Consider the following 24,704-nt stretch of genomic DNA (forward strand, 5'->3'; position numbering starts at 1 on the left):
CAAATTATTAACATGTAAATGTATAATACGGTATGCAAAAATAGGATAATTGCTTATTTTTTTAATTGAATTATTATAACACATTATACAAAATACATTGTGAATTAAAGCATAATACGAACATGATATCAAAATATTAAATTTCTTTAAAATTCGATGGAATGAATAAAATATAACATGATATAAAATGACTTGAGAGGAAAAGAGGAATAAAGAATTGCATTGTTTGTGAGGTTTTAAAATATTCCAGTTTTAGATTCAATTTTCTAGTATGTTTGGTTTAATTTTACATTAGATTTCCTTTTCAGTATGCACTAGTGAATGCTTGGCAGTCAATTTAATTTAATTCAAAGAGATATTGTTAAATAAACTTAAATGAAAGTTAAGAGTCATGTAAGTGAAAGGTCAAGAGTTGAAAGGTCAAGAGTTATATTGTTTTTTAATGGGTTTAAATTAGTAGTTTTTTGTTTAGGAAAATGAAAGGTCAAGAGTCATTGGTTTATGGTTATTATTAGATTTTAATATTTTCAATTTTTGTTGTTTTAAATGGTAAACTATAGCCTATAAATAGTTTGTAAGCTTTTGATTTTAAATGGTAAACTATAGCCTATAAATTTCATTAAACTTGTTGCAAAGGGATATAAGCAAAAGGAGGGGATCGATTATGATGAGGTATTTGCTCCTGTTGTAAGAATGGAGACAATCCGGCTGCTCATTGCACAAGCGGCACAATTTAAATGGCCAATATTTCAAATGGATGTCAAGTCGGCATTCTTGAATGGTGTGCTCGAAGAAGAAGTCTACATCGAACAACCACCCAGGTACATGAAAAATGGAGAGGAGAAAAAGGTGCTGAAATTAAAGAAGGCACTTTACGGGTTGAAGCAAGCACCGCGGGCATGGAATACTCGTATCGATACATACTTCAAGGAGAATGGGTTCAAACAATGTCCTTATGAATATGCCCTCTACGTGAAGAAGAATGGAGGTAATATGTTATTTGTTGCTCTTTATGTCGATGACCTCATTTTTATGGGGAACAATGGTAAGATGATACTGGATTTTAAGAGCAAAATGACACAAGAATTCGAGATGACAGATTTGGGTTTAATGAAATTTTTTCCTTGGTTTGGAGGTTCGACAAGAAAGGACAGGTATTTTTGTGTCACAGGAGGCATATGCAAAGGAAATTTGAAGAAGTACAAGATGACACATTGCAACTCGGTATCAACACCAATGGAACCAGGTGTAAAACTCTCGAAATTCGATGGAGGAGAACGAGTCGACGCAAGTAAATAGCGAAGTTTGGTGGGAAGCCTTCGCTATCTCACTTGCACAAGGCCTGACATTTCGCTAAGTGCTGGCATTGTAAGTCGGTTCATGGAGGAGCCGGTTTATTCACATTGGAAGGCGTTGAAGCGAATCCTACGGTACATTCAAGGAACGGTGTCACACGGGTTATTTTATTCAAATATGGAAGATTACAAGTTGATTGGGTATTCCGACAGTGATTGGTGCGGAGACTTAGATGATCGGAAAAGTACATCGGGATATGTGTTCTTTATGGGTAACACATCATTTGCTTGGCTTTCAAAGAAGCAACCAATCGTGACACTATTGACATGTGAAGCTGAATATGTGGCAGCATCTTGGTGTGTGTGTCACGCTATATGGCTCAGAAATTTGTTGGGTGAGTTGGAGCAACAACAACTTGGTGCAACTGAGATACGAGTTGACAATAAATCAGCGATTGAGTTGGCAAGGAACCCAGTGAATCATGAGAGAAGCAAACACATTGACATTCGTTTTCATTTCATCCGAGATCATGTAAAGGAAGGAAGTGTGAAATTAGTGCACGTGGCAAGTCGGGACCAAGTTGCGGATATCTTTACAAAACCGCTACCGATGATACTCTTCGACAACTACAAGAAATTAATCGGCATGAAGGATGGCAGAAGCATTTAAGTTTACAGGGGAGTTTTGTTAAATAAACTTAAATGAAAGTTAAGAGTCATGTAAGTGAAAGGTCAAGAGTTGAAAGGTCAAGAGATATATTGTTTTTTAATGGGTTTAAATTAGTAGTTTTTTGTTTAGGAAAATGAAAGGTCAAGAGTCATTGGTTTATGGTTATTATTAGATTTTAATATTTTCAATTTTTGTTGTTTTAAATGGTAAACTACAGCCTATAAATAGTTTGTAAGCTTTTGATTTTATATGAGAGAACAATTTTATATTGAGAACATTTTCCACAGATATTGCATATACATAAGAAATTTCATAGAAGAAAAAAGAAATAGATGGTTGAAAATGATAAAATCATAAGACAAAAGAGTTTTTATTCAAAATGCAAAAATCAACAAAATATTCATTATCGCTCAACTTAGCATAACTAAACATTTAGGTGTGGAAATCAAATCACAATTTGTGTAGCTAAACACATTGCTTGAATATGTGATAAGTAAGAAAATTGCCCATATTTGAGTAGCGAGAGGTGGTAATGCATTTCCCAACAAGAGAAAACCAAGCTCTTCGCTAGTATGGATTTATGTAGAGGACAGCAAAAATTGTCAACAACACAGCTACATAAGAAACCAAAAAGCTCACACAAAAATCATAAGTATCTATCAAACCATCTTCTCCTTTATCTTCTGATACAGTTGATATCATTGATGGTGAATCGATTTTGGAACAACTTTTATGCAATATAGTTCCACAAAGAAAAAGGTTTCCCTCATAACTGTTTTCAATAAAGGTCCCAAATTGCGCTTTTTCGGGAATACTACCTGACAAGTTGTTGTATGCCACGCTAAAAACCTCCAAAGAGTTCAACTCTACCAACTGATTGGGGATTTCACCACTCAAATTGTTGTAAGAAAGGTCCAAACTCTCAATTTGATGAAGTTTTGCGAATGATGAGGGTATAACTCCTGTCAACTTATTGTGCGACAAGTTTAAAGAATAGATTTCACTTAAGTTCCCTAATTCTGGTGGGATATGACCAGTTAAGTTGTTGCAAGATAAATCAATCCCGGTCATATATGAAAGGATGTTGCCCTCGTACGGTAAGAACCCACTCTTTGTTGTGAACTCTATTACTTCTTCAAAGTAGCTTCCAAGATAGAAATAATCTACGTAAACTCCCAATGTAATTTTCGGTAATCCGTCCCCTGTTAAACTTGGACTAGTTCCCCAACTAGTTAGAATCTTATTTGTTTCCGTTGGAAGGGTTAAATTTCCCAAACAAGAAGGTATAATACCAGAAAAGATATTTTGAGAAAGATCTATGATGTTTAAAGAATCCAACTTGCATAACTGAACTGGAACTTCACCATGAAAATGATTATCTTTCAAGAGAAGAACACTCAATGAAGAAAGTGTGCCAATCCATTTTGGAATACTACCAGTCAAATTGTTTCCTCTAAGATCTAACGTAACCAGTGAAGAGATATTATAAAAAGCGATTGGTAGTGGGCCACTTAATCTACTCCCGTGCAGGTGGACATGCTTTATGTTTAGTGTATTAAAGCAGGACGGTATAGAGCCAAATAAATTGTTTTCAGAGAGATCCAAAAATTCCAAGCGATCCATGTTGCAAAATTCCATTGGAATAGAACCCTCGAAACCATTTTGGGACAAAGCTAATCTCTCCAAAAATGATACATTCCCCATCCATCTTGGGAGGTTTCCATAAAACTTGTTATTTCCGAGATTGATTTCCCTTAGTGAAGTTGGAAACTCAGAAATAGAGACATCAACATTTGCCATCTCCCCAGAAAAATTATTTCCATCCAAATATAATTTTGACAGCCCATTTGCATTGAGAATCACAGGAAGCACATGTCCACTGAGGTTGTTGTTTGATAGTCTCAAAATGGTCAACGAGTTTTTGTGATTAACTCTTCAGGTACTCTTCCAGACAATTGATTGTTTGATAAATCTAAAATCGATAAATCCTTCATGCCACTCAAACAAGGAGGGATATCACCTTCGAAGGCATTCTTGGATAAGAATAAGTGGCTCAAATGTGGAAAAGGTGAACACACGTTGGTTGGAATCTGACCTTGCAATTTGTTTTGGGATATGTCAATTAAAGACACTTTAGAGTTTGGAGCTGACGGTATTGAGAGAGGACCAGTAAAGGAATTACCCATCAAGATGAGAACTTCTAACTTTGTGTTGTTTTCTAACAACCAAGTTGGGACTGTTCCGCTGAAATTGTTATGAGAAAGATCCACATATCTCAAGTCATATTGGTAGTAAAAGAAGGTAGGAAGTTCAAGATTGGGTTGTTGAGATGTAATGCACTTTGACAAACTGATGATGGTCAATTGAAACTTTGGGACTGAGGTATAAAAGGAAGGTTCCATTACCATCTTGTTTCATCACCCAAAAGGACTTTGAGGTTTGAAAGGTTTGCAAATGGTGCCAATGACAGTGGAATTTGAAAATGGTTTCTTGAAATATATAACTCACGAAGAGATGTCAAGTTACTGAAACAATGAGGAAGCATCCCCTCAAGTGCATTCTCACTCACATCCAACACTTCAAGGTTTCTTAGATCACACCATCCTGAAAAATTTATAAATTCATTGAAGAAGTTTTAATTAAATTTGATCCTATTAAACAGAATAGGAGATATTATATCCCAGAAGGCTCATAAAGAAGTCAATTTGACCCATAAATTTATTTACCATGATTAGGTGAGGGATCGATAAGTCCACAATCATATAAAGATAGTGTTTTAAGAGAACTGAATACTCCAATGCCTTGTAAAATGTTCAGATAATGGTATTGTAGATAAAAGGTTTTAACTGATGAGAAAGCCTCCACTAAATTTTGTAATGGAATGCTTCCATCGGTGAAAACGTGATAAAGAGACACAAATTTCAAATTTCTCAATCCCTTAATTTTCTGTAAGTGAAAGAAATATATAAATATCTGTTTTCATCAATAAGATAAAAGTTTAATAGAGAACTAATCATTCATTTTATTAATTAAACTAATCCTTTTTTAGCATTCTAAGATAAAATATAATTTCAAAATGATTTATCTTGATTCATATCAGATTTAAATATAGAAGCATATTCTTTTAAAATCTCAAATATGTTTGGCCTTAATGTTAGTATTTGGTATTGATAATGGAGTTTTTTAACTCTACAAGTGAAATTAAAAAATGGCCAGTAACCTATTTCTTTTAAATATATTTTTTTAATATTTTACAATCTAATAAATACTTTTTTAATTAAATTCGCCATATTAAATCAAAATTTGAAAGCACTAAATCATTGCCCTAAAATTGTCAAAATACATTCTTTTGAATTTTAAAATTTATGAATTCCGAAACAGACTTTCAGCATCTCAAATTCTCTGTTTAAATTTCACCTACATAGTTTTTTTTTTGGAAATTCTTCAAAATCTCATTTATTTAAATCAATGGTTCTATTATAAAATAGAAAATTTAAAACTAAAAAAATATTATTTTTTTTAAATCTAATGTGCATATTTTTCTCTTTACAAAAATAAATTTTAAAATTCAGGTCTATCTATTAATACTGTTGAAATTATTTTATTAAATCCATGTTCATTTCGTCATCTTTTAGTTACACTGCTACCAAGTTCTTTTATTTCAAAATGTCAACACCAATAAATTATTTTTAAAAAAATAACAATGTTAACAATTGAACTTGGAGTTTGAAATTTAAAAAATAGAGGGATCAAATTCCCGAAAATAAAAATACAAGAATTAAACAAAAAGTTAAATCACATTTTTTTTAAACCAAAAAGTTAATAACATGTGCATTTTGAAATTTATAAAAAGTTTGAAAAAAAGTTTAAGCACCTTAAAATGTATGTTTAAATTTCATAAAATTGAAGTTTTTTTTTTAAATTATTCAAAATTGACATTTATTTATTTTTGCCAAAAAATACCATTTATTTAACTCTAATATGTATTTTTATGTTTTATACTATTGAAAATATATGAAATTAAAATATAGTTATATTACATATTTTCCCATAAATATATGTATTTTTTATTTATAATATCATTGTTTTTATTTTCTGTGAGGTGTTAGATAATTTTTTTTCTTTTTTATGAGTTAGGTTATTCATGATTTATCCGAGATAAATTTTGATAGAGAGAAGATGTTGAAACTTTAATTTAATTCTTCATCCATTTTATTAATTATACTATGTTCTTATATTACTTTTGAATATAAGTAATTAAATTTGTATAATTTTCAAACTTCAATCAACAACACTATAAATAATATTTATAAAATAAAACATGTCTACACTAAATTTATTATATTACCTTTAAAGTTACCAATACTTTATAAAAAAAATCAAATTGATATTTTACTCACCAATAAATAAAATTAAAAACAATTATAAGTAAACTCAGCGGATTAAATGAAGATTTTAAAGCACTAAATCTTGGCCCAAAAACAGAGTTAAGTTAAAATATGCCATATCTCCTTTTAGTTACATTTTTAAATTGATATTCAACAACAATAAATTATTTTTAAAAAAAATAACAATGTTAACAATTGAACTTTAATTTTGAAATTTAAAAAATAGAGGGATCGAATTCCCGAAAATAAAAATACAAGAAGTAAATTACAAAAAGTTAAATCACATTTTTTTAAACCAAAAAGTTAATAACATGTGCATTTTGAAATTTATAAAAAGTTTGAAAAAAAAAATTAAGCACCTCAAAATGTGTGTTTAAATTTCATAAAATTGAAGTTTTTTTAAATTATTAAAAATCGACATTTATTTATTTTTGGCCAAAAAATGTCATTTATTTAACTCTAATATGTATTTTTATGTTTTATACTATTAAAAATTTATGAAATTAAAATATAGTTATATTACATATTTTCCCATAAATATATGTTTTTATTTATTTATAATATCATTGTTTTTATTGTTATAATTATTTTTTATCTCATAAAAATTCAATAAATTATTTAAAAAATATGTTTATACAGACAAAATAATTATAAACATTAATATTTTAAAATGATGAAAATTTTAAAGAATTTTAGTTTCAAACCAAAGTCCAAACACATTATAATGGATGATTTAGAAAATGTTTCACCAAACCCATATTTTAGTTTCAAGTATGATATGATATAACTTTATTAATATTTATGACAATAACCGTTATTATAATATATGAGATCAAAACTAAATTTCTAAATTAAAAAAAAAGGAAGTTTAATTAAATGATACCTTGGTGGATCACCAAATCTTTCAATTCATTGCCGCCCATATATAGTTCCCTTAATTTGATAAATGCTTCCAAATCTAGGAAAACAAAAACAACAAATCAACTTCATTATATTCTCTTCAAACATTATTATATTCTTGTTAAAAAACTAATATTTTTACCTTTCATATCTATTGATCCTTTCAATTGATTGAACCTTATGCTCAACGATTTCAAATTTGAAAGCTTGTTAAGGGATGCAAATACACTAGTATTGAAGAGATTTCCATCTAAATTAAGCTCTTCCAAGTGGGTCAATTCCAATTTTCTACCACCATCTACAAAAGATTTATATAATTTCATCACTGAAATGAATTGGCATAAAATTTAATTATATGTAAGAATTTAGGTAATTGGTTAAATATAAATGCATACCTTTAAAGGATTGAAAGCTTTCAATTTGATTCCCACTTAAATCTAGTTTCTTCAAATTTGTTAAATTGCTCAATCCTATACATATCCACGTACAATTCAAAAAATCATTATGTTAATAATTTTAATTTCTACTTAATATTTTAATGAAATAAAAATGAAAAAAAAAGTAAATCTAAAACTTGAATTGAAGATAAAAATCCTCAAACGTGAAATGTGAATGTTCAAATTTGAAACAATTAATTTTAAAAGGCTCTAGAAAGAATTATCAAGAAAAACAAAGTTATAGCTTTAGTACCTTTAGTATCTAATGAGCCTTGCAAACGGTTGTTGAACAAAGTCAAAGACTTTAGGCTTGAAAGCCCTTGCAGAAAGGAAATTGTGTTGTTCCGAAAGAGATTACCACTCAAATCAAGTTCCTCTAAGTTTGTTAGCCTCAATTGTGTTCCATCTATCATTGGAAGAAAATAATTAGTATAGTTAACATCATTCAATATATAAATAGTTAGGAAAAATGTTTGTTTGAGAAGGAAGAGCCAATTTACAAGCTTTCCCATGAATTGATTCAATATATAAATACTTTGTTTGAGATACCTTCCTACTTAAATTACTCAATTTTGAAATTCAATCCCAAATATTGATTAGTTATATATATTCATGATATGATAAAATCAAATGACTTATTGCAACAACTTTTCCTTCAACATGAATTTATTTTAAAGAATGCTATTCTTCAAATAATTCCAACTTATATCAATAATTTCCAATTTAATGAGCCATTGAAAACCTCATTTATATATTATATAATTAGTTACTACAAAACATAAATAAATAATAATACTCCATTTTTGCAATAAAAATTCACTAAAGAAAATACATTTGAAGTCTGTCATTGCCTTTTGGAATAATAGTCAGTCAAGAAAGTTACTACGCACAAATACTTATACCTTGGTTTGAGATGCTTTCAACGTTGTTGTCACTTAAATCCAAGTATTTCAAGTTTGACAAATTATTCAATCGTGAAATTCAATCCCAAATATTGATCAGTTATATATATATATTCATGAAATGATAAAAGCAAAGACATATTGCAACATTAACTGTCCCTTAAACAAAAATTGGTTTTAAAGTAAAAAAGAAACATATAAAACCAGTCTACCTTTAATATGAATTGACATATAAATACTGTACTTATACCTTGGTTTGAGATGCTTTCAATGCTGTTGTCACTTAAATCCAAGTATTTCAAGTTTGTCAAATTATTCAACCCTAAAATTCAATCCCAAGTATTGATTAGTTATATATTGATCGTATGATGAAATCAAACTTGAATATACATATTGATTTTTAAACTTGAATATACGTATGATGAAATCAAACTTGAATATACATATTGATTAGTTATATATATTCTTCGTATGATAAAATCAAACTTGAACATACATTGATTTTGTAAGTTAAAAAGAAACAGGTAAAATCAGTCTACCTTGAATATGATCCAGCCTTCCTTTCAACTCATTACCTCCCAATCTTAAAGTCTTCAATGATGAAAGATTTCTCATATGGAACAAAATGTTATTCTTCAAAGAATTCCCACTTAAATTAAGAGTTTCCAAGTTATTGAGTCTTGAAAGCAATTGAAAACCTGATATATATATATTTACTTGTTAATTGTTTTTTCTTTCTTAGCCATATGAAAATTTTACTAAAGCAAAAGTGGAATTACGACGGATAAAAAGAATGGAAAACTAGGTACCAAGCCTAGAAGACCATCCTCAAACTCCACTATACAAATAAAAACTAACAGCAGACCAAACTTAATTTACCTCTTTGATGACCTGATCCTTCAAATTTGTTGCTTGATAGATCTAAATACCGGAGAGATGAAAGCTCACTCAAAGATAACAAAATGCTATCATTCAAGTAGTTTTCACTTAAGTCAAGGATCTCCAAATTACTCAATGTGGATGATAGTTTTCCAAAGCCTATAGAAATATTCTTTTAAATATATACAAGTTAGTGACTTTTCTTCCATAAAATAAAATAAAATATAAGTAATTGCAAATTGACGATGGTAAGAGTAGTGGGATAATAAAAGATGTAATTAAGGAAAAACTAGAGGCACGACCTTCATTTTCAAGGTTACCACTTATGGCATTCCCCCGCAAATAAAGACTCTTCAATTCCTCAAAGGGAAGAAACATAGAGGTATTGAGATACCAGGCATTGAGATTCCTATTATTCGTGTTGTATCCCATACTGTCTTCCCATTTTGAAGAATTAAGGGAGAGTTGTATGAGTCTCCTAGTGGTGGTGTTACACTCAACTCTTTCCCATTTACAACAATCTGAACCCTTCACCTCAACCCAACTTTGCAATTGATTTTGATAATTGAAGAAAGGCTTGAGATGCAAGAGAGCGATTCTCTCATGCTCCAAACAAGCATCAGTAGTACACCATCTGCATCCTTCTAACACCAACAACATTACTGCCATCCTAATAAACCTTAACCATTTCCACTCCATCATCATCATCTCTCTATTTTCACTTCTCTCTCAGCTATATGTTACTTTTTGTTAACTTCTATATGTATATAATCTAAAGAAGCCTAAGCTTCTTATTTATATACAAGCAGAACATACTGCATCCCACTAATTCATTATAATATAAAAATAATATATAATTAATTAATTCCTCAAAAATTGGATCAATCTAGGTTTCTTATTTAGGTAAATTCCTTATTGCAAAAACTATTGGTGGAAATTGGTTAGGAAAGGATGAACGGACCACAAGAATGCTAATGTTAATCTTGAAAAATGAATGGCCAAAAAAATATGAAAAGTGAGAGGAGGACATAAAATCGTGTAGTTGGAGTTATAAAATTCTTCATGTGGCTTTCTTGTGAGTTTCATTTATACCCTTCTTACACTTATACAAACTTAGTCTTGACTTGGCTTTATTAATGGAAAATTTAGGTCTTCATTTTTGGTTTTATTCATGGAAATTTTACTTCTTTGATTTTGGTTTTATTAATGGAAATTTTAAGTCTTCAGATTGCTTTTATTCTTGCACGTTTTAGGTTTTGATTTTGAAAATTTAGTTTTTTTCATCTCTATTATTATAAAATTTCTTGATTTAATTAATATCATGAGTTAATTTAACATTTTAAAAAATATTACATTCACTATTTTTTAAAAAAATAGGAATAACTATAAATTTAATTATTTATATAATATTTTTTTTATAAAAAACTATTTATTTCTACTAGACCACTACTTTAAAACAATCCATTATCATATAACTTCTCTTTAATAATTCACTATTCTTTGAACATTCATTAGTTTTTGAAACATAAAATTTATAAATAATTATTTTTAATATGACTTGAGTTTTACTTGAACCATTTTTAATTAGTTAATTAAATTGGGTTATTAAAAAAATTCCTCTTAACTAATAGCCAAAAAAAAGCCATCATGTAGAAAATTTTGGTTTTATGGAAAAATAAATACTTGAACTATTACTTTAGATTTTGAAATGTTCAACTTGATATTGACATCTGATAATATGTACAAATTTCTCATTCTTTTGAATTTTAGTGATATTACACCTATGATAATATGTTTGCCACACCAAATTTAGAAATAGTAGGACTTAATGAATTTAATAAATATCTAAAATATCAAATTAAAGTCTAGAAATTAAATCTACAACTTCAGTAAAGTACAAGAACTATGGTAGAATTAAACCTTTATATAATAATTTTCTTCTATGAACCACAATTCAAGTGCATCCCACAAGCAACATTAAAAAATTAAAATGTGTCTATTTTTTTAAAATATATTTTATTATTATTATATACTACACATATATAGGATACGTGTCAATCCTCTAACTCTACTTATGGGATTTAAAAAATCCAGCAACAATGTACCAAATATTAATCCTAATTATTATACTGTTCATGGATAAAGATAAACTATAATATTTGCTTAAAACCTCAATTATATACATTTGGTGACCCATTGTGACGTAATATAGCACCATCTACAAAGTAGTTGGAGGAAATTGTTAAGAAAATATCATTACATATATCAACAGTCACATAATTCATTGCATTAACTTTCAAATGTTGACTATTGACTTCACGTCAACTTTGAGCTTATATAGGCCCCCTCCTCATGGAAATAATGTCACAATTAATGCTTGAGAAATTATTATACATCAATTTATAGTTTTAAACCCTATACTTACTCATTTGAATTAAAATTTTAGTTTCAATTTGATATATTTTGTTCCTCTTATTAATATTAATGTTATAGATTTATTAAAATAACTAACATTATTAATTCTCTAACATTTAAAAATTAAAATTATGTGGTTATTAAAATTATGATGCTAAATTGAGAATTAAAAATTATCAAGTTTTAAATGATCTCGGGAATTAAGAAGAGATCGTGCCCTAACTTATTGGGCATGATCTTTTTTTTTTCTCAAGTTTTAAATAATCTCAGGAATTAAGAAAAGATCGTGTCCTAACTTACTGGGCATGATCCCTTTTTTTTAAAAAATCTAAGATAGCTAAATATTTTTTAAATAAGTAAATTTTTGGCATTCATTCGCGCATCGGGAATTCAAGACATTGTGTCCTAACTTACTGGATATAATTCTCTTTCTCGATTAATGTGAATTATGGCTTTTTCCCGAAAATTTTCAACATTTCAATAAAGGATCGCATTTTAAATCTCTTTAAAGTTTTCAATCTTCGATACTAAGACATTAATTAATCAACTAGGTACCAATTTTGGGCGTTACGAGGGTGCTAATCTTTCCTCGTACGTAACCGACTCCCAAACCTGTTTTTCTGAATTTCGTGGACCAAAATTATTATTTTATTAAAATTAAATTGTTTATTAAAAATAACCACTTTTCAAGGTGGCCCGATCACACCTTATCAAAAAGGATTGGTGGCGACCTCCATATTCGTTTTCATTTTTTAAAATCCAAGTCGACCCCGTTTTCACAAAAAAAAGGTGTCAACAATTATATTAATATATAATTTCATAAATTCTTTAAAAAATTGTATCTTTTAATTTTTAAATTAATTTAGTAATTCATTAACTCATAATATTAAATTTTTTATTTTTCAAAATATTTACGAGAACGAGTTCGTATTCTATTGTGTCGAAACTTTTAGTACAGATTATTAAGTTATTGGTGAAGCCAAATCCAACTTGTTTGACCAAGAAAGTTTCAGTCGTGTGGAAAATTTTAGTTTTGTGGAAAATATAGATTAACTTCTATATATGTATGTAATCTAAAGAAGCCTAAGCTTCTTATTTAATTATATACAAGCAGAAGATATTGCATCCCACTAATTCACTATAATATAAAAATAATATATGATTAATTAATTCCTCAAAATTGGATCAATCTAGGCTTCTTATTTACGTAAATTCCTTATTGCAAAAACTCTCGATGGAAATTCGTTAAGAAAGGATGAATGGACCACAAAAATGCTTATCAACTCTTGACTTTGGCGTTCAATGCTAAGTTCATTTTAAATTCTTTCATGGAGAGAAGATGGGATGACAAGAATGATAAGTTTTAAGTCATTTAAGTTTACACAAAATTTTAATCACTCACAAAAAATCAGTCTTGATATTCTATTAAAAAATTTAAACATGGCTTAACGTTGATTTTAAATCTAATGTTGATGTCGATCTTGAAAAACGAATGGCCAAAAAAATATGAAAAGTGAGAGGTGGACATAAAATCGTGTAGTTGGGGTTATAAATTCTTCATGTGGACATAATATATTTTTTATGCCCTTCTTACACTTATATAAAGTTAGTCTTGATTTCGCTTTATTAATGGAAATTTTAGTTCTTCATTTTTTGTTTTATTCATGGACATAATATTTATTTTTATTTTTTATTTTTGTGTTATGGTCTATGTTCGAGGTTTATGGCTATCCCCTTTCAACAACGTCGTCTCAACGGTTCAAACATACACATGCAGGTAAAATAATACTTTTTAAAATCACAAATATTTGAAATAATATATTGCAGCTATATAAATGCTTTCTTGTTTAAGATACTAATAAAGTAATTAACAAAGTAATTATTATACCTATAATAATTCAAAATGCCACTTGTTATCTAATGAAGTATAGGGGTGCAAATGAGACATCCGTACCTGCAAGCTATTCGAATTCAGCTCAAAAAAATTTGAATTTGATTCGGTAATTATTGCGCCGAGCTATAGGTCGATCCGGATTCAAGCTTAGTAATACTTGACTCGAGTAGTTTGGGAGCCTTATTGAACTTTTCATATTTTTATATTATTAGATTACATTATTGCCTTTAATATATATTGTTAACCCTAAGTTTAATTATTGAGGCGAGCTCGAACTCGAGTACAAAAATTGATAAACAGATTTAATTTTGAGCTTAAAAATATATGTTCAATCGAGTATCAAGCTTTGAATTTCAAATTAAACTTGAGTTTAACCGTATTGAGTTCGAATAGATTCAATTACACCCTACAATAAAATATACCAACAAAACCTACATTCCATATTTGCTTAAAAACTTTGCTGTAAATTTTATATATGTGTGTGTTTAACGTGAGTTCCATCTATGTCCAACTTGATGACGATGAAAGTTCCTATGGTGTAAAAAGTTTTAGTTATGTGGAAAAATAAGGTCTTCTCTTCACACGTTTAATATGCTTACTTGTGACGGTCATTTCGGGCTTGACATCAATTTTCAAAATGTTCTAATTGGTGGAAAACTTACGTCTGCTTTTATGAGTCTTTCAAGTCAATTGGAGAATGCCTCTGTTACACTTCAAAAGAAGTAGATTTTGAACTCAACATGAACCTGTGAGATTTGATGCCTAAAATATAGGTATAAGGTTTCAATTCAAGGAAATGTTGGAAGTCCAGGAAATTTCTTAGTCTCCTCTCTTTGGATGTTTTTGAACAAAAATGTTTTAAGTCTCTTCCGATGCTAAACTTCTGATTGGTCGTCGGTTCACTGACCCTTTGGTACACAGCAATATGAAGCATTGGCCATTCAAGGCCATTGCTGGTCCTGGTGATAAGCCAATGATTGTACTACTATAGATTTGAAATGATTGTACACATCTGATCGGCTCTTTGTAAATTTAAATCTTACAAATTCGGATAATATTCGAATTTAAATATTTCAATTACTATCTGCAATAGATTAAAAACAAACGTGATTATCAATCCTTGGATATCCACATACAGATTATGCAATACAATCTCTTAAGGCATATAGAATTTGGGTCTTAACCAAGCTATGTTGCTTAAAAGCTTGCTAAAAGCACCCCTAACAAAGGGGTAAATAAATAAAATATCAAGCACCAGTTATCAAAGCAGATTGACCACCTTATATCTATGTATGCTACTACAAAACTTGCACCATTAAAATCTCAAGCTGGTAATTGGAGCTTCATGTTATTCTTGCAGCTGCAGGCATAATAATCAAATAAGTTGCAATCATTCACATAGGTACTATGAAGTGCTTTCCAGAGCGTGAGAAACCTCTGGAAGTAATAGTAGAAGAAATCAGCATAAAGCAATGTCTGGACAAGACCGCAAATCCAAGCTGATCAAAGGCATCAATCATGTAAACTAGGTGTTAGAAATAACAAATATAGCATAGAATATAACAAATAATGAATAACAAATAGTACACGTTACCATTTCCTTGAATGACCTTCAATTTCTCCATTGAGATATAGTAAGAGGGAGTGGAATAGATGTAAGGTAATATTTGATGTATTCGGTAAATGAATAATAACACCACATTCCATTAATGAGTAAAACAGATAATGAATAATAATGGAAGTTTTATAAAATAAAAATAAATTAAATCATATACATATAATGTATTAAATCTTATTCGTGAAGTTCACAATGAACAAAATACTAATCCATAATGGAGAAAAATAACCTAAACTTTAAACATTTGTTCATTACTATAAACATATGTACAACTTTTTAAAGGTTTTATATAAACTATTAAAAGGTATAAACACTCTCATAAAAATATATTATTAAGTACGTCTTCTTTTACTAGGAAAGTTCCTATCCTGTAGAAAAATGTAGTTTTGTGAAAAAAGGTCTTCTATGCACTAATTTGTGGCAATCACATGGGGTTTGGGAATTTGAATTTTGATAGCCAACCGAGATTCACTAAATTTAAATTTTATTATGATTAATTACGCTCTTCGTTTTGGAGAAATAGGTAATCACAACAACTAATTTAATTAAATGTAATTTTTTTATAATTTAATTACATTAACTATATTTAAATTTAAGATTTAGTATTTATATTTTAATTTAACCTAATTTAATTCACTTACTTTTATAATATTATTAGTTAGTCTAAATAGTTGACACCTTTAATTAATTCTTATTAAAATGTTAAAAATGTTTATACTTATTTTCCATGTTAAAATATTGTTAAGAAATGGCTTAAAATTGGTAGTGGATTGTTGTTAGTGGGTTGTTGGTGGTAGTGGATTAGTGGATGGTTGTTGGTGTCCATTTTCAACCACAAATCTTTGCCAAAGTTTTGGACAATTATGTCCTTGAACTCTCTTATAAATAGAGAGGTTCATTAGCCATATTCATCAAGCCCAAACCAAGAGAGAGCAAAGCTTGTTCTTTGAAAGCTAGGATTTTAGCTTTCGGGTTTTCTATAGGGGTTGAGAGTTGTGAGGTTCTCGGGTTGTGTCTTGAGTGTAAAACACTTGTAATCTTCATCTTGTTATAGTGAAATTTCTTTTCGCCTCTGCCCGTGGACGTAGGCATTAAAGCCGAACCACGTAAATCCTTGTGTTCACTTTATTTTTCGTTCCGGTCAATTTACTTGTAGTCATATCGGAGTTCTCGAAACGATCCTTTCCGCAACAAATTGGTATCAGAGCGTAGTTGAAGGAGTGATAATATTTTCTGAATTGCCCTGTGACTGCAGCTTTGTCTGATCTTTCACATCAGGAAGAAAATATTATCATTCATTCAAAGGTTCCAAATTATGGCTACAAGTGTTTCATCGACTAAGTATGATGTCGAGAAATTTACCGGGAAAAATAGTTTCAGTTTATGGCGCATCAAGATGCGGGCAGTGCTGGTTCAACAAGGATTGCTAAAAGCATTGTCTGGTAAAGATAAATTACCAAGCACGCTTTCGGAAGAGCAAAAGGATGACATGCTAGAAAGAGCACATAGTGCTATTCTGCTATGTCTAGGAGATGAAGTGCTACGAGAAGTAGCGGATGAGAAAACCGCGTCCGGTTTGTGGCTCCGGTTAGAGAGCAAGTACATGACGAAGTCATTGACGAACCGGCTCTACCTCAAGCAAAGACTCTATGCCCTGAAGATGGAGGAAGGTACACCTGTTTCCCAGCACCTGGATAAATTCAATTCCATTATCATGGATTTGAATAATATCGATAACAAAATCGATGATGAGGACCAAGCAATAATTGTTTTGTGTTCTTTGCCTCCCTCGTATGAGAATTTTGTTGATACAATGATGTACGGTCGTGATGACCTGACTCTAGAGGAGGTGAAAAATGCCTTAAGTTCCAGTGAGTTGAGGAAGAAAATCACTGGTAAGGTGGTCGAAAACAATGAAGGCGAAGGCTTGGTTGCTCGAGGAAGATCCAAGGCAAAGGGTGGAAGTTCAAGTAAAAGCCATCCTAGATCGCAGTCCAAGAAGAGAATACAGTGCTACTACTGTAAGAAGTACGGGCACATGAAGGTAGATTGTCCGAAAAGGAAGGAGAAATCAGAATCACAGGAGCAACAAAATGATCGTGCGAATGTAGCTGATGCAGATTCTTCAAGTGATGCCGAGATCGTTCTTGCAGTATCCGACTCTTACGCTGGTGGGAGATGGATTCTTGATACGGGAGCTACATTTCATATAAGTACTTCGAAAGATGCATTCTCAACATACGAGAAGCATTCTGGTTCAGTACTAATGGGAAATGACCACGCATGTCAAGTCATGGGGATTGGCACAGTTCGTATAAAGATGTTTGACGGTATTGTTAGAACTCTAACTGATGTTCGGCACATTCCAGAAATGAAGAAAAATTTGATCTCTTTGAGTACGTTGGACAAGAAAGGCTTTCGGTACTCTGCTGAAGGTGGAGTTCTCAAGGTATTCTCGGGTGCTTTGACTGTGATACGTGGTAATTTGGAGCGGGGCCTTTACTTCCTCGATGGTTCCTCGGTTACAGGTGTTGCGGGAGTGTCATCATCAGATGATCTAGATTCTGACACCACGAAGTTATGGCATATGCGGCTCGGGCATATGAGCGAGAGAGGCTTATCGGTGCTAAGCAAACGAGGATTATTGTCTGGGCAGTGTACAGGAAAGTTGAATTTCTGTGAGCACTGCGTCTTCGGTAAGCAGACTCGGGTAAAGTTCAGCACTGGGATTCACAAGACAAAAGGCACAGTGGATTACTTCCATTCTGACCTTTGGGGGCCTTCTCCGACAATTTCTAAAGGTGGTTACAGATATCTGCTTACCTTTATCGATGATTACTCGAGAAAGGTTTGGGTGTATTTTCTGAAGAGCAAGTATGAGGTTCTCATCAACTTCAAGCAATTTAAAGCTTTGATCGAAAATCAAACAGGAAAGAAGATCAAGCGATTCCGGACGGATAATGGCTTGGAGTTTTGCTCAGGTGAATTCAATGAGTTCTGCAAAAATGAAGGAATAGTGAGACACCGCACTGTTCGTCGAACACCACAACAAAATGGAGTTGCAGAACGCATGAATAGAACTCTCTTGGAGCGAGCTCGTTGCATGCGATCAAATGCTGGGCTCGGTGAAGAATTTTGGGCTGAAGCTGTTAATACTGCTTGTTATTTGGTTAACAGATCTCCGTCAACAGCTATTGAGCTGAAGACTCCTGAGGAAGTATGGTCTGGTTCTCCTGCTGATTACTCTGGTTTAAGAGTGTTTGGCTGCCCTGCGTATGCTCATGTAAATGAGGGAAAACTCAAACCGAGGGCGAAGAAATGCATATTTCTTGGATACGGCCAAGGGGTGAAAGGATACAGGTTGTGGTGTCCTGATCCGGTTTCGTCCAAGTTCATCATCAGCAGAGATGTGACTTTTGATGAGTCATCCATGCTTCGATCCACCACAAATTCCCGGGAAAAGAGGAGTCAGATAGAATGGGAGATCACGGTGTTGAGAAGCAGGTGGAGTGTCAGGTGGACGCTCCAATTCCTACGGAAGGTACTTCAGTCCAGGATGATCAAGTTGAGGTGCAAGATTCCGATGAAGATGAGTCACCTCAAGAAAAACCATATAGCATTGCCACTGGAAGAACGAAGAGACAAATCAAACCAAATCCGCGTTACGCTAATCTGGTGTCTTTCGCGCTCAGTGTGGCGGAGTCCATTGGTATAGAACCTTCCAGTTATAATGAGGCTGTCACGTGTGATGAGTCGGCACAGTGGGCAATTGCTATGAGTGAGGAGATAGAATCTCTTCACAAGAACCATACTTGGGAGTTGGTTAAGCCGCCAAGTAACCAGAAGATAGTTGGTTGCAAATGGGTCTTCAAGAAAAAGGAAGGCATCCTAGGGGTTGAAGCAACTAGATTCAAGGCACGATTGGTTGCTAAAGGCTTCACTCAGAAAGAGGGGATTGACTACAATGAAGTTTTCTCCCCAGTCGTAAAGCATTCTTCCATTCGTGTATTACTTGCCATGGTGGCCAAGTCTGATCTAGAACTTGAGCAGCTTGACGTAAAAACGGCGTTCTTGCATGGTGAGCTCGAGGAAACAATCTACATGCGTCAACCAGAGGGTTTTACAGTTCCTGGTAAAGAAGACCATGTCTGTCTATTAAAGAAGTCTTTATATGGATTGAAACAATCCCCAAGGCAGTGGTACAAGCGGTTTGATAGCTTCATGATTCAGCATGGTTACACAAGATGTGACTATGATGCTTGTGTCTATCATCGGAAGCTCTCAGATGGTTCGCACATTTATTTGTTGCTGTATGTTGATGACATGTTAATTGCTTCCAAAAACATGTCGGAAATCAACAAGTTAAAGTCGCAGTTGAGTGGTGAGTTCGAGATGAAGGATCTGGGTGCTGCCAAGAAAATTTTGGGCATGGATATTCACAGAGATCGCAAGGCGGGCAAGCTTCGTGTGTCGCAGAAGAACTACATTGAAAAGGTTCTTCAACGCTTCGGCATGGATAAAGCGAAAACTGTGAGTACTCCGTTGGCACCACATTTCAAACTCTCTGCAGAGTTGTCACCACAATCTGATGAAGAAAAGCAGCAAATGTCTCACATTCCATACTCGAGTGCAGTTGGAAGTGTGATGTATGCAATGGTTTGCACTCGTCCAGACATTTCACATGCAGTTAGTGTGGTCAGCAGATACATGAGTTGTCCTGGCAAGGAACACGGCAGGCCGTGAAATGGATTCTCAGGTACTTGAGAGGTTCTGCAGATTTATGCTTGGTATATGATCAGAGTGACTGCACTAGCAGTGTCACGGGCTATGTGGACTCTGATTATGCTGGAGATCTGGACAAAAGAAGATCTCTGACGGGTTATGTTTTCACTTATTCTGGAGGAGCCATTAGTTGGAAAGCTGTGTTACAGTCTACCGTAGCCTTATCTACGACTGAGGCGGAATATATGGCGTTAGCAGAAGCAGTGAAAGAAGCATTGTGGATGAAAGGTCTAGTAAGCAGTTTGGGTTTACAACAGGATTTCACTGTTGTATTTTGCGATAGCCAGAGTGCCATACATCTGACTAAAAATCAGATGTTTCATGAACGGACCAAACACATTGATGTCAGATATCATTTTGTTCGGGAACATGTTACGCAAGGTGACATTGTTATCAGCAAGGTTGCTACCGAGAAGAATCCTGCAGATATGTTAACTAAGGTGATCCCTGCATATAAGTTCAAGCATTGCTTGGACTTGATAGGTATTCGGGATTGATTAGCGCCAGAGAGGCGTTTGGAAGAGGTGATCCAGTTCGAGGAATTCACTATGATGTTCAGCTTGGTAAATTTCAAGCCAAGGTGGAGATTTGTTAAGAAATGGCTTAAAATTGGTAGTGGATTGTTGTTAGTGGGTTGTTGGTGGTAGTGGATTAGTGGATGGTTGTTGGTGTCCATTTTCAACCACAAATCTTTGCCAAAGTTTTGGACAATTATGTCCTTGAACTCTCTTATAAATAGAGAGGTTCATTAGCCATATTGATCATCCCAAACCAAGAGAGAGCAAAGCTTGTTCTTTGAAAGCTAGGATTTTAGCTTTCGGGTTTTCTATAGGGGTTGAGAGTTGTGAGGTTCTCGGGTTGTGTCTTGAGTGTAAAACACTTGTAATCTTCATCTTGTTATAGTGAAATTTCTTTTCGCCTCTGCCCGTGGACGTAGGCATTAAAGCCGAACCACGTAAATCCTTGTGTTCACTTTATTTTTCGTTCCGGTCAATTTACTTGTAGTCATATCAGAGTTCTCGAATCGATCCTTTCCGCACAAAAGAGATGAAACTTGGCAAGAGGGTTGGCTGATAAGAGAATATATTGTCGCAGGAAGGAAAGAATTCTCTTACAAGCTGCAAAGGAAGTAACGAATACAATGTCTGTGGGTGTATTATTCTTATTCCGGTGTGTTTTGATGTATCGTTTTGATAAAATATAGATTCATGTAGATATATTTATATATATATGTTAACGTGCAAATATAAATAGCGGATTGAGAAGTAAAATGTGAAAAATATAATTATATATGTTTTGACTTCGTCTCTAGGCAATCCTCATCTCTACCCTCATTAAGAAATTAATACAAGGAACAAAAATAGTGGCAATGAAAGGGCTGGGTATAAAAGCAGTTGAATGCTTTCTATTTTGCACTTTATTTCCGTTTCGAAGTTTCGTGAAAGGGAATTTTCGAATATTTGTTCAAATTCGGGCATTTCCTGCGTCTTCTAAACCAATATTCTTTACACACCGTATACGAATTTTCTATTTTGTTGTACTTTAGGGTTTTTGTGGTAACGTGAAATCTTTTTAGATTGTATTTGCTTTTTTTTATTTAAAATAAGTTAATCTTTATACGTTAGATTAAAGAATAAATTGATCATTTTTATTAAAAATTTTATCTATTTCTACTATTAAAAACTTGTGTAGCTAACATAATAACAAGACAGTTACACATGGTGTATTACATGTACCTGATTCTAACGTACATAATTTAATTTTTAATAGTAAAAATATATGAATTTTTAATAAAAGATAAATTTACTTTTAATCTATCGTACATGGACTAAATTGTCTTTTTTTTAGAAGGGGAACAAAATGTAACCTGACTTAATACAAGAGAAAATTAAAAAGTTAGAATAAATTTTTTTTTATAAATTTTAAAATTATTTATGAATTTTAATGATGTTTAATTTCGAGGAGTTGTAAATATAAATTTTTAAAATTACTGATATCAATATTTACATACTTAAATAGTTATATTTTTTATTTTAAAATAACTAATTTTATTTATTTTAGTGTATACAATTAAATCAAAGTTTAAATGTTTAATATGTAAAGTGATAATTGAAGAGGTGGTGGTAAATTTCTCTTAAAAACACTTCGAGTTTTATAAAAGAACAATTAGGATTAAATTGATAAAATGTATAAATATTGTAGATTAATTTGTCAAATCAAGATTAGATTGGTAGGATACGTAAACTTTAATGGAAAATTTGTCATTATAATTGTTATACCCTTCCCTTGATTGGGACACATGACAACACGAAAACTAATCGAAGAGACCCACGAATAACCCTCCACTTTATCTTGTTCGGATGATTGTTTAGTGACCAACCACTTGCGTGCTTCATACCATCCACATGAGAGATCATTTATCCTTAACCACTCGATTGGATTCTCTGTTAGATCATCCGCTATTAACGGGCGCATTCTTTTTAAGAGAAGATCACTCAGAAATTATGACATACTTATAAATACTCTCAAAACATAACATTAGGAGTTCTTGTTCCTTCTCTACAAATCCTAATAGAAGTAATTTTCCATGAATTCTCTAACTTTCTCGATTCTCGGCTTCGTCTTAGATGAATCAATCTTCTTTAAAACCATCCTTTTCCTCTTTCTTAACTCTCGTTAATATCATGTACCAATAATGATACGAGCGTAGATTGAACACAAAAATAAACTCTCTCAAAAAGGCCTAAACCGTAAAATTCCACCCTTTTACCGTACACGAGCAAAATTCTCTCAATTATGCTCTCGTGTCATTGCCGACTTAAGCAAGCAATTCCACCCCTTGCTTTATTGGATTTTTTCCCTTATTCCTTATTTTTTTTATTCATATTCCTTTCTTTAAACAAATTAGATTATATGAAAGTAAAATTTGTATGAGAAAATATATTTATAAAAAAATATTTATCGAATAATTTATAAGCGAAGTAGTGAAGGCTTTTTTTAAAATTCCCAATATCAATACAACAATAATTATTTTTTATTTTTTTATTTTTTAAATAAATTAATATCTAATTAACTCACAACCCTCTAAATTATGATTAGAATATGCTTGGCACACGCCACTGTTGATTGACAATTAAGCTCATTATTTGAGAGAGAATATAGCAGCAGTCTATTATATATTTCTTAAATCCTTTAGCATATATTCTTTTCATTGAATTTAAATGTTGAAGCTAAATAATTAATAAGTGTTAGATTAATGGTAAGATATAATATATTTTTAAATAAATATATATATTCAAATTTAAAAATAATATATGAGAGCGACAATCATAAACTTCAAATATAAATCGTAAAAACATAAAAAACCACCAATAATAAAATTAATGGCTAATATGATAAAAAAAATTCATATAACTACAAATCCAAATTGTGATCTATTGAATGGATATCACTTTTTTAAAATTAATCTAAATTAGATTCATGGTTATAGAATAATAATTTTCTAACAACTATGCCTTTATTCGAATGGAATCATTTTATTACATTAATTCAGGAAATTCCTTTTACTTGTTTATTCACTAATTTAAAATGATAGCTATAAAAAAAATTCAGCATTTACTTTTGTGCCGAAAGTGATGTAATTCTTTTAAAAAAGAAATATTAATACTTATTAATTCTACCTCTCCTTAAATAAACCGTGCTAAGTAAGATACTTTTCTATAATCATATTATATATATATATATTGAAAGGTCTTAAACTTCCTGTTCACGTGATTGTTTATTTAACTGATATTTGATTTAGGGTAAACTATCAAAATAATCACTTTTATTTACATCAGATACATTTTAGTCATTTATGTTTGAAATGTTACATTTTAGTCACTTACGTTAACGTGTTGTACATTTTAGTCACTGATCGCCGTTAATGCTGTTAACAGTGTAATGTAAGCTGACGTGGCACGTAAATCATCATTTCAAACAAAAATTTTAGGTTAAATTGTACAATTGTCCCTGTATTTTTCTTTTGAGCAATTTTTTTCTTTTATGTCTTTATTTTTTATTCTCTTCTGCTTCTCCATTTGTTTTCTTCCCTTCTCATTACTCTTAACGTAGTTTTCTATATTTTCCATTTGTTAAAACTAATCTCTATACTTTTTTTGAACAATTTAATTTTTTCTTTTTTTTATTTCCTTTTCTTCTTCTCATTTAGTTTTAACAAATGGAAAATATAGAAAAATTACATTAAAAAATTAACAATGTATTATTTTTATTCTACAGACAACATTAAAAATTAGCATGTCTCTTCTTTTTTAATATTTTAGTATACCTTTAAGACACTTGTCAACCTCCTAATCTTATTTGTGGAGTCTAAAAACTTTACTGACAGTGTACCAAATAATTTTCGTATATTTATAATTTATAATATATCAATTAATACACACTAGCAATATACAAATTTTAGACTTCACAAGCAAGTTTAGGGGTTTGTTACTATCAGTGGAGTTTTAAACTCCACAAGTAGAT

At 31.5% G+C, this 24,704-nt stretch overlaps 2 protein-coding genes across 2 annotated transcripts in view; both read right to left on the reverse strand.

Moving 5' to 3' along the window:
* The window catches only part of LOC107942609 (receptor like protein 21), a 170,246-nt gene that overhangs the window by 62,971 nt on the left and 82,571 nt on the right, over positions 1-24,704 (reverse strand). The window contains exons 9-12 of the mRNA XM_041088042.1: positions 7,944-8,096; positions 7,649-7,723; positions 7,396-7,551; positions 7,237-7,311 (exon numbers count right to left, since the gene is read on the reverse strand). Coding sequence (XP_040943976.1) covers positions 7,237-7,311; positions 7,396-7,551; positions 7,649-7,723; positions 7,944-8,096 — 459 coding nt within the window. The remainder of the gene's footprint in view (positions 1-7,236; positions 7,312-7,395; positions 7,552-7,648; positions 7,724-7,943; positions 8,097-24,704) is intronic.
* Positions 2,317-4,369, reverse strand: LOC107934445 (putative receptor-like protein 8). Its single transcript, XM_016866876.2, has one exon. It carries the CDS (start codon positions 3,763-3,765, stop codon positions 2,533-2,535), a length of 1,233 nt encoding a protein of 410 aa, XP_016722365.2. The 5' UTR covers positions 3,766-4,369; the 3' UTR covers positions 2,317-2,532.

This window comes from Gossypium hirsutum, chromosome D02 (genome assembly GCF_007990345.1).
Source record: "Gossypium hirsutum isolate 1008001.06 chromosome D02, Gossypium_hirsutum_v2.1, whole genome shotgun sequence".
Lineage (NCBI taxonomy): Eukaryota > Viridiplantae > Streptophyta > Magnoliopsida > Malvales > Malvaceae > Gossypium > Gossypium hirsutum.

Coding starts and splice junctions, on each gene's coding strand:
- LOC107934445 (XM_016866876.2), bottom strand. CDS start 3,765: ATGGCAAATGTTGATGTCTCTATTTCTGAGTTTCCAACTTCACTAAGG.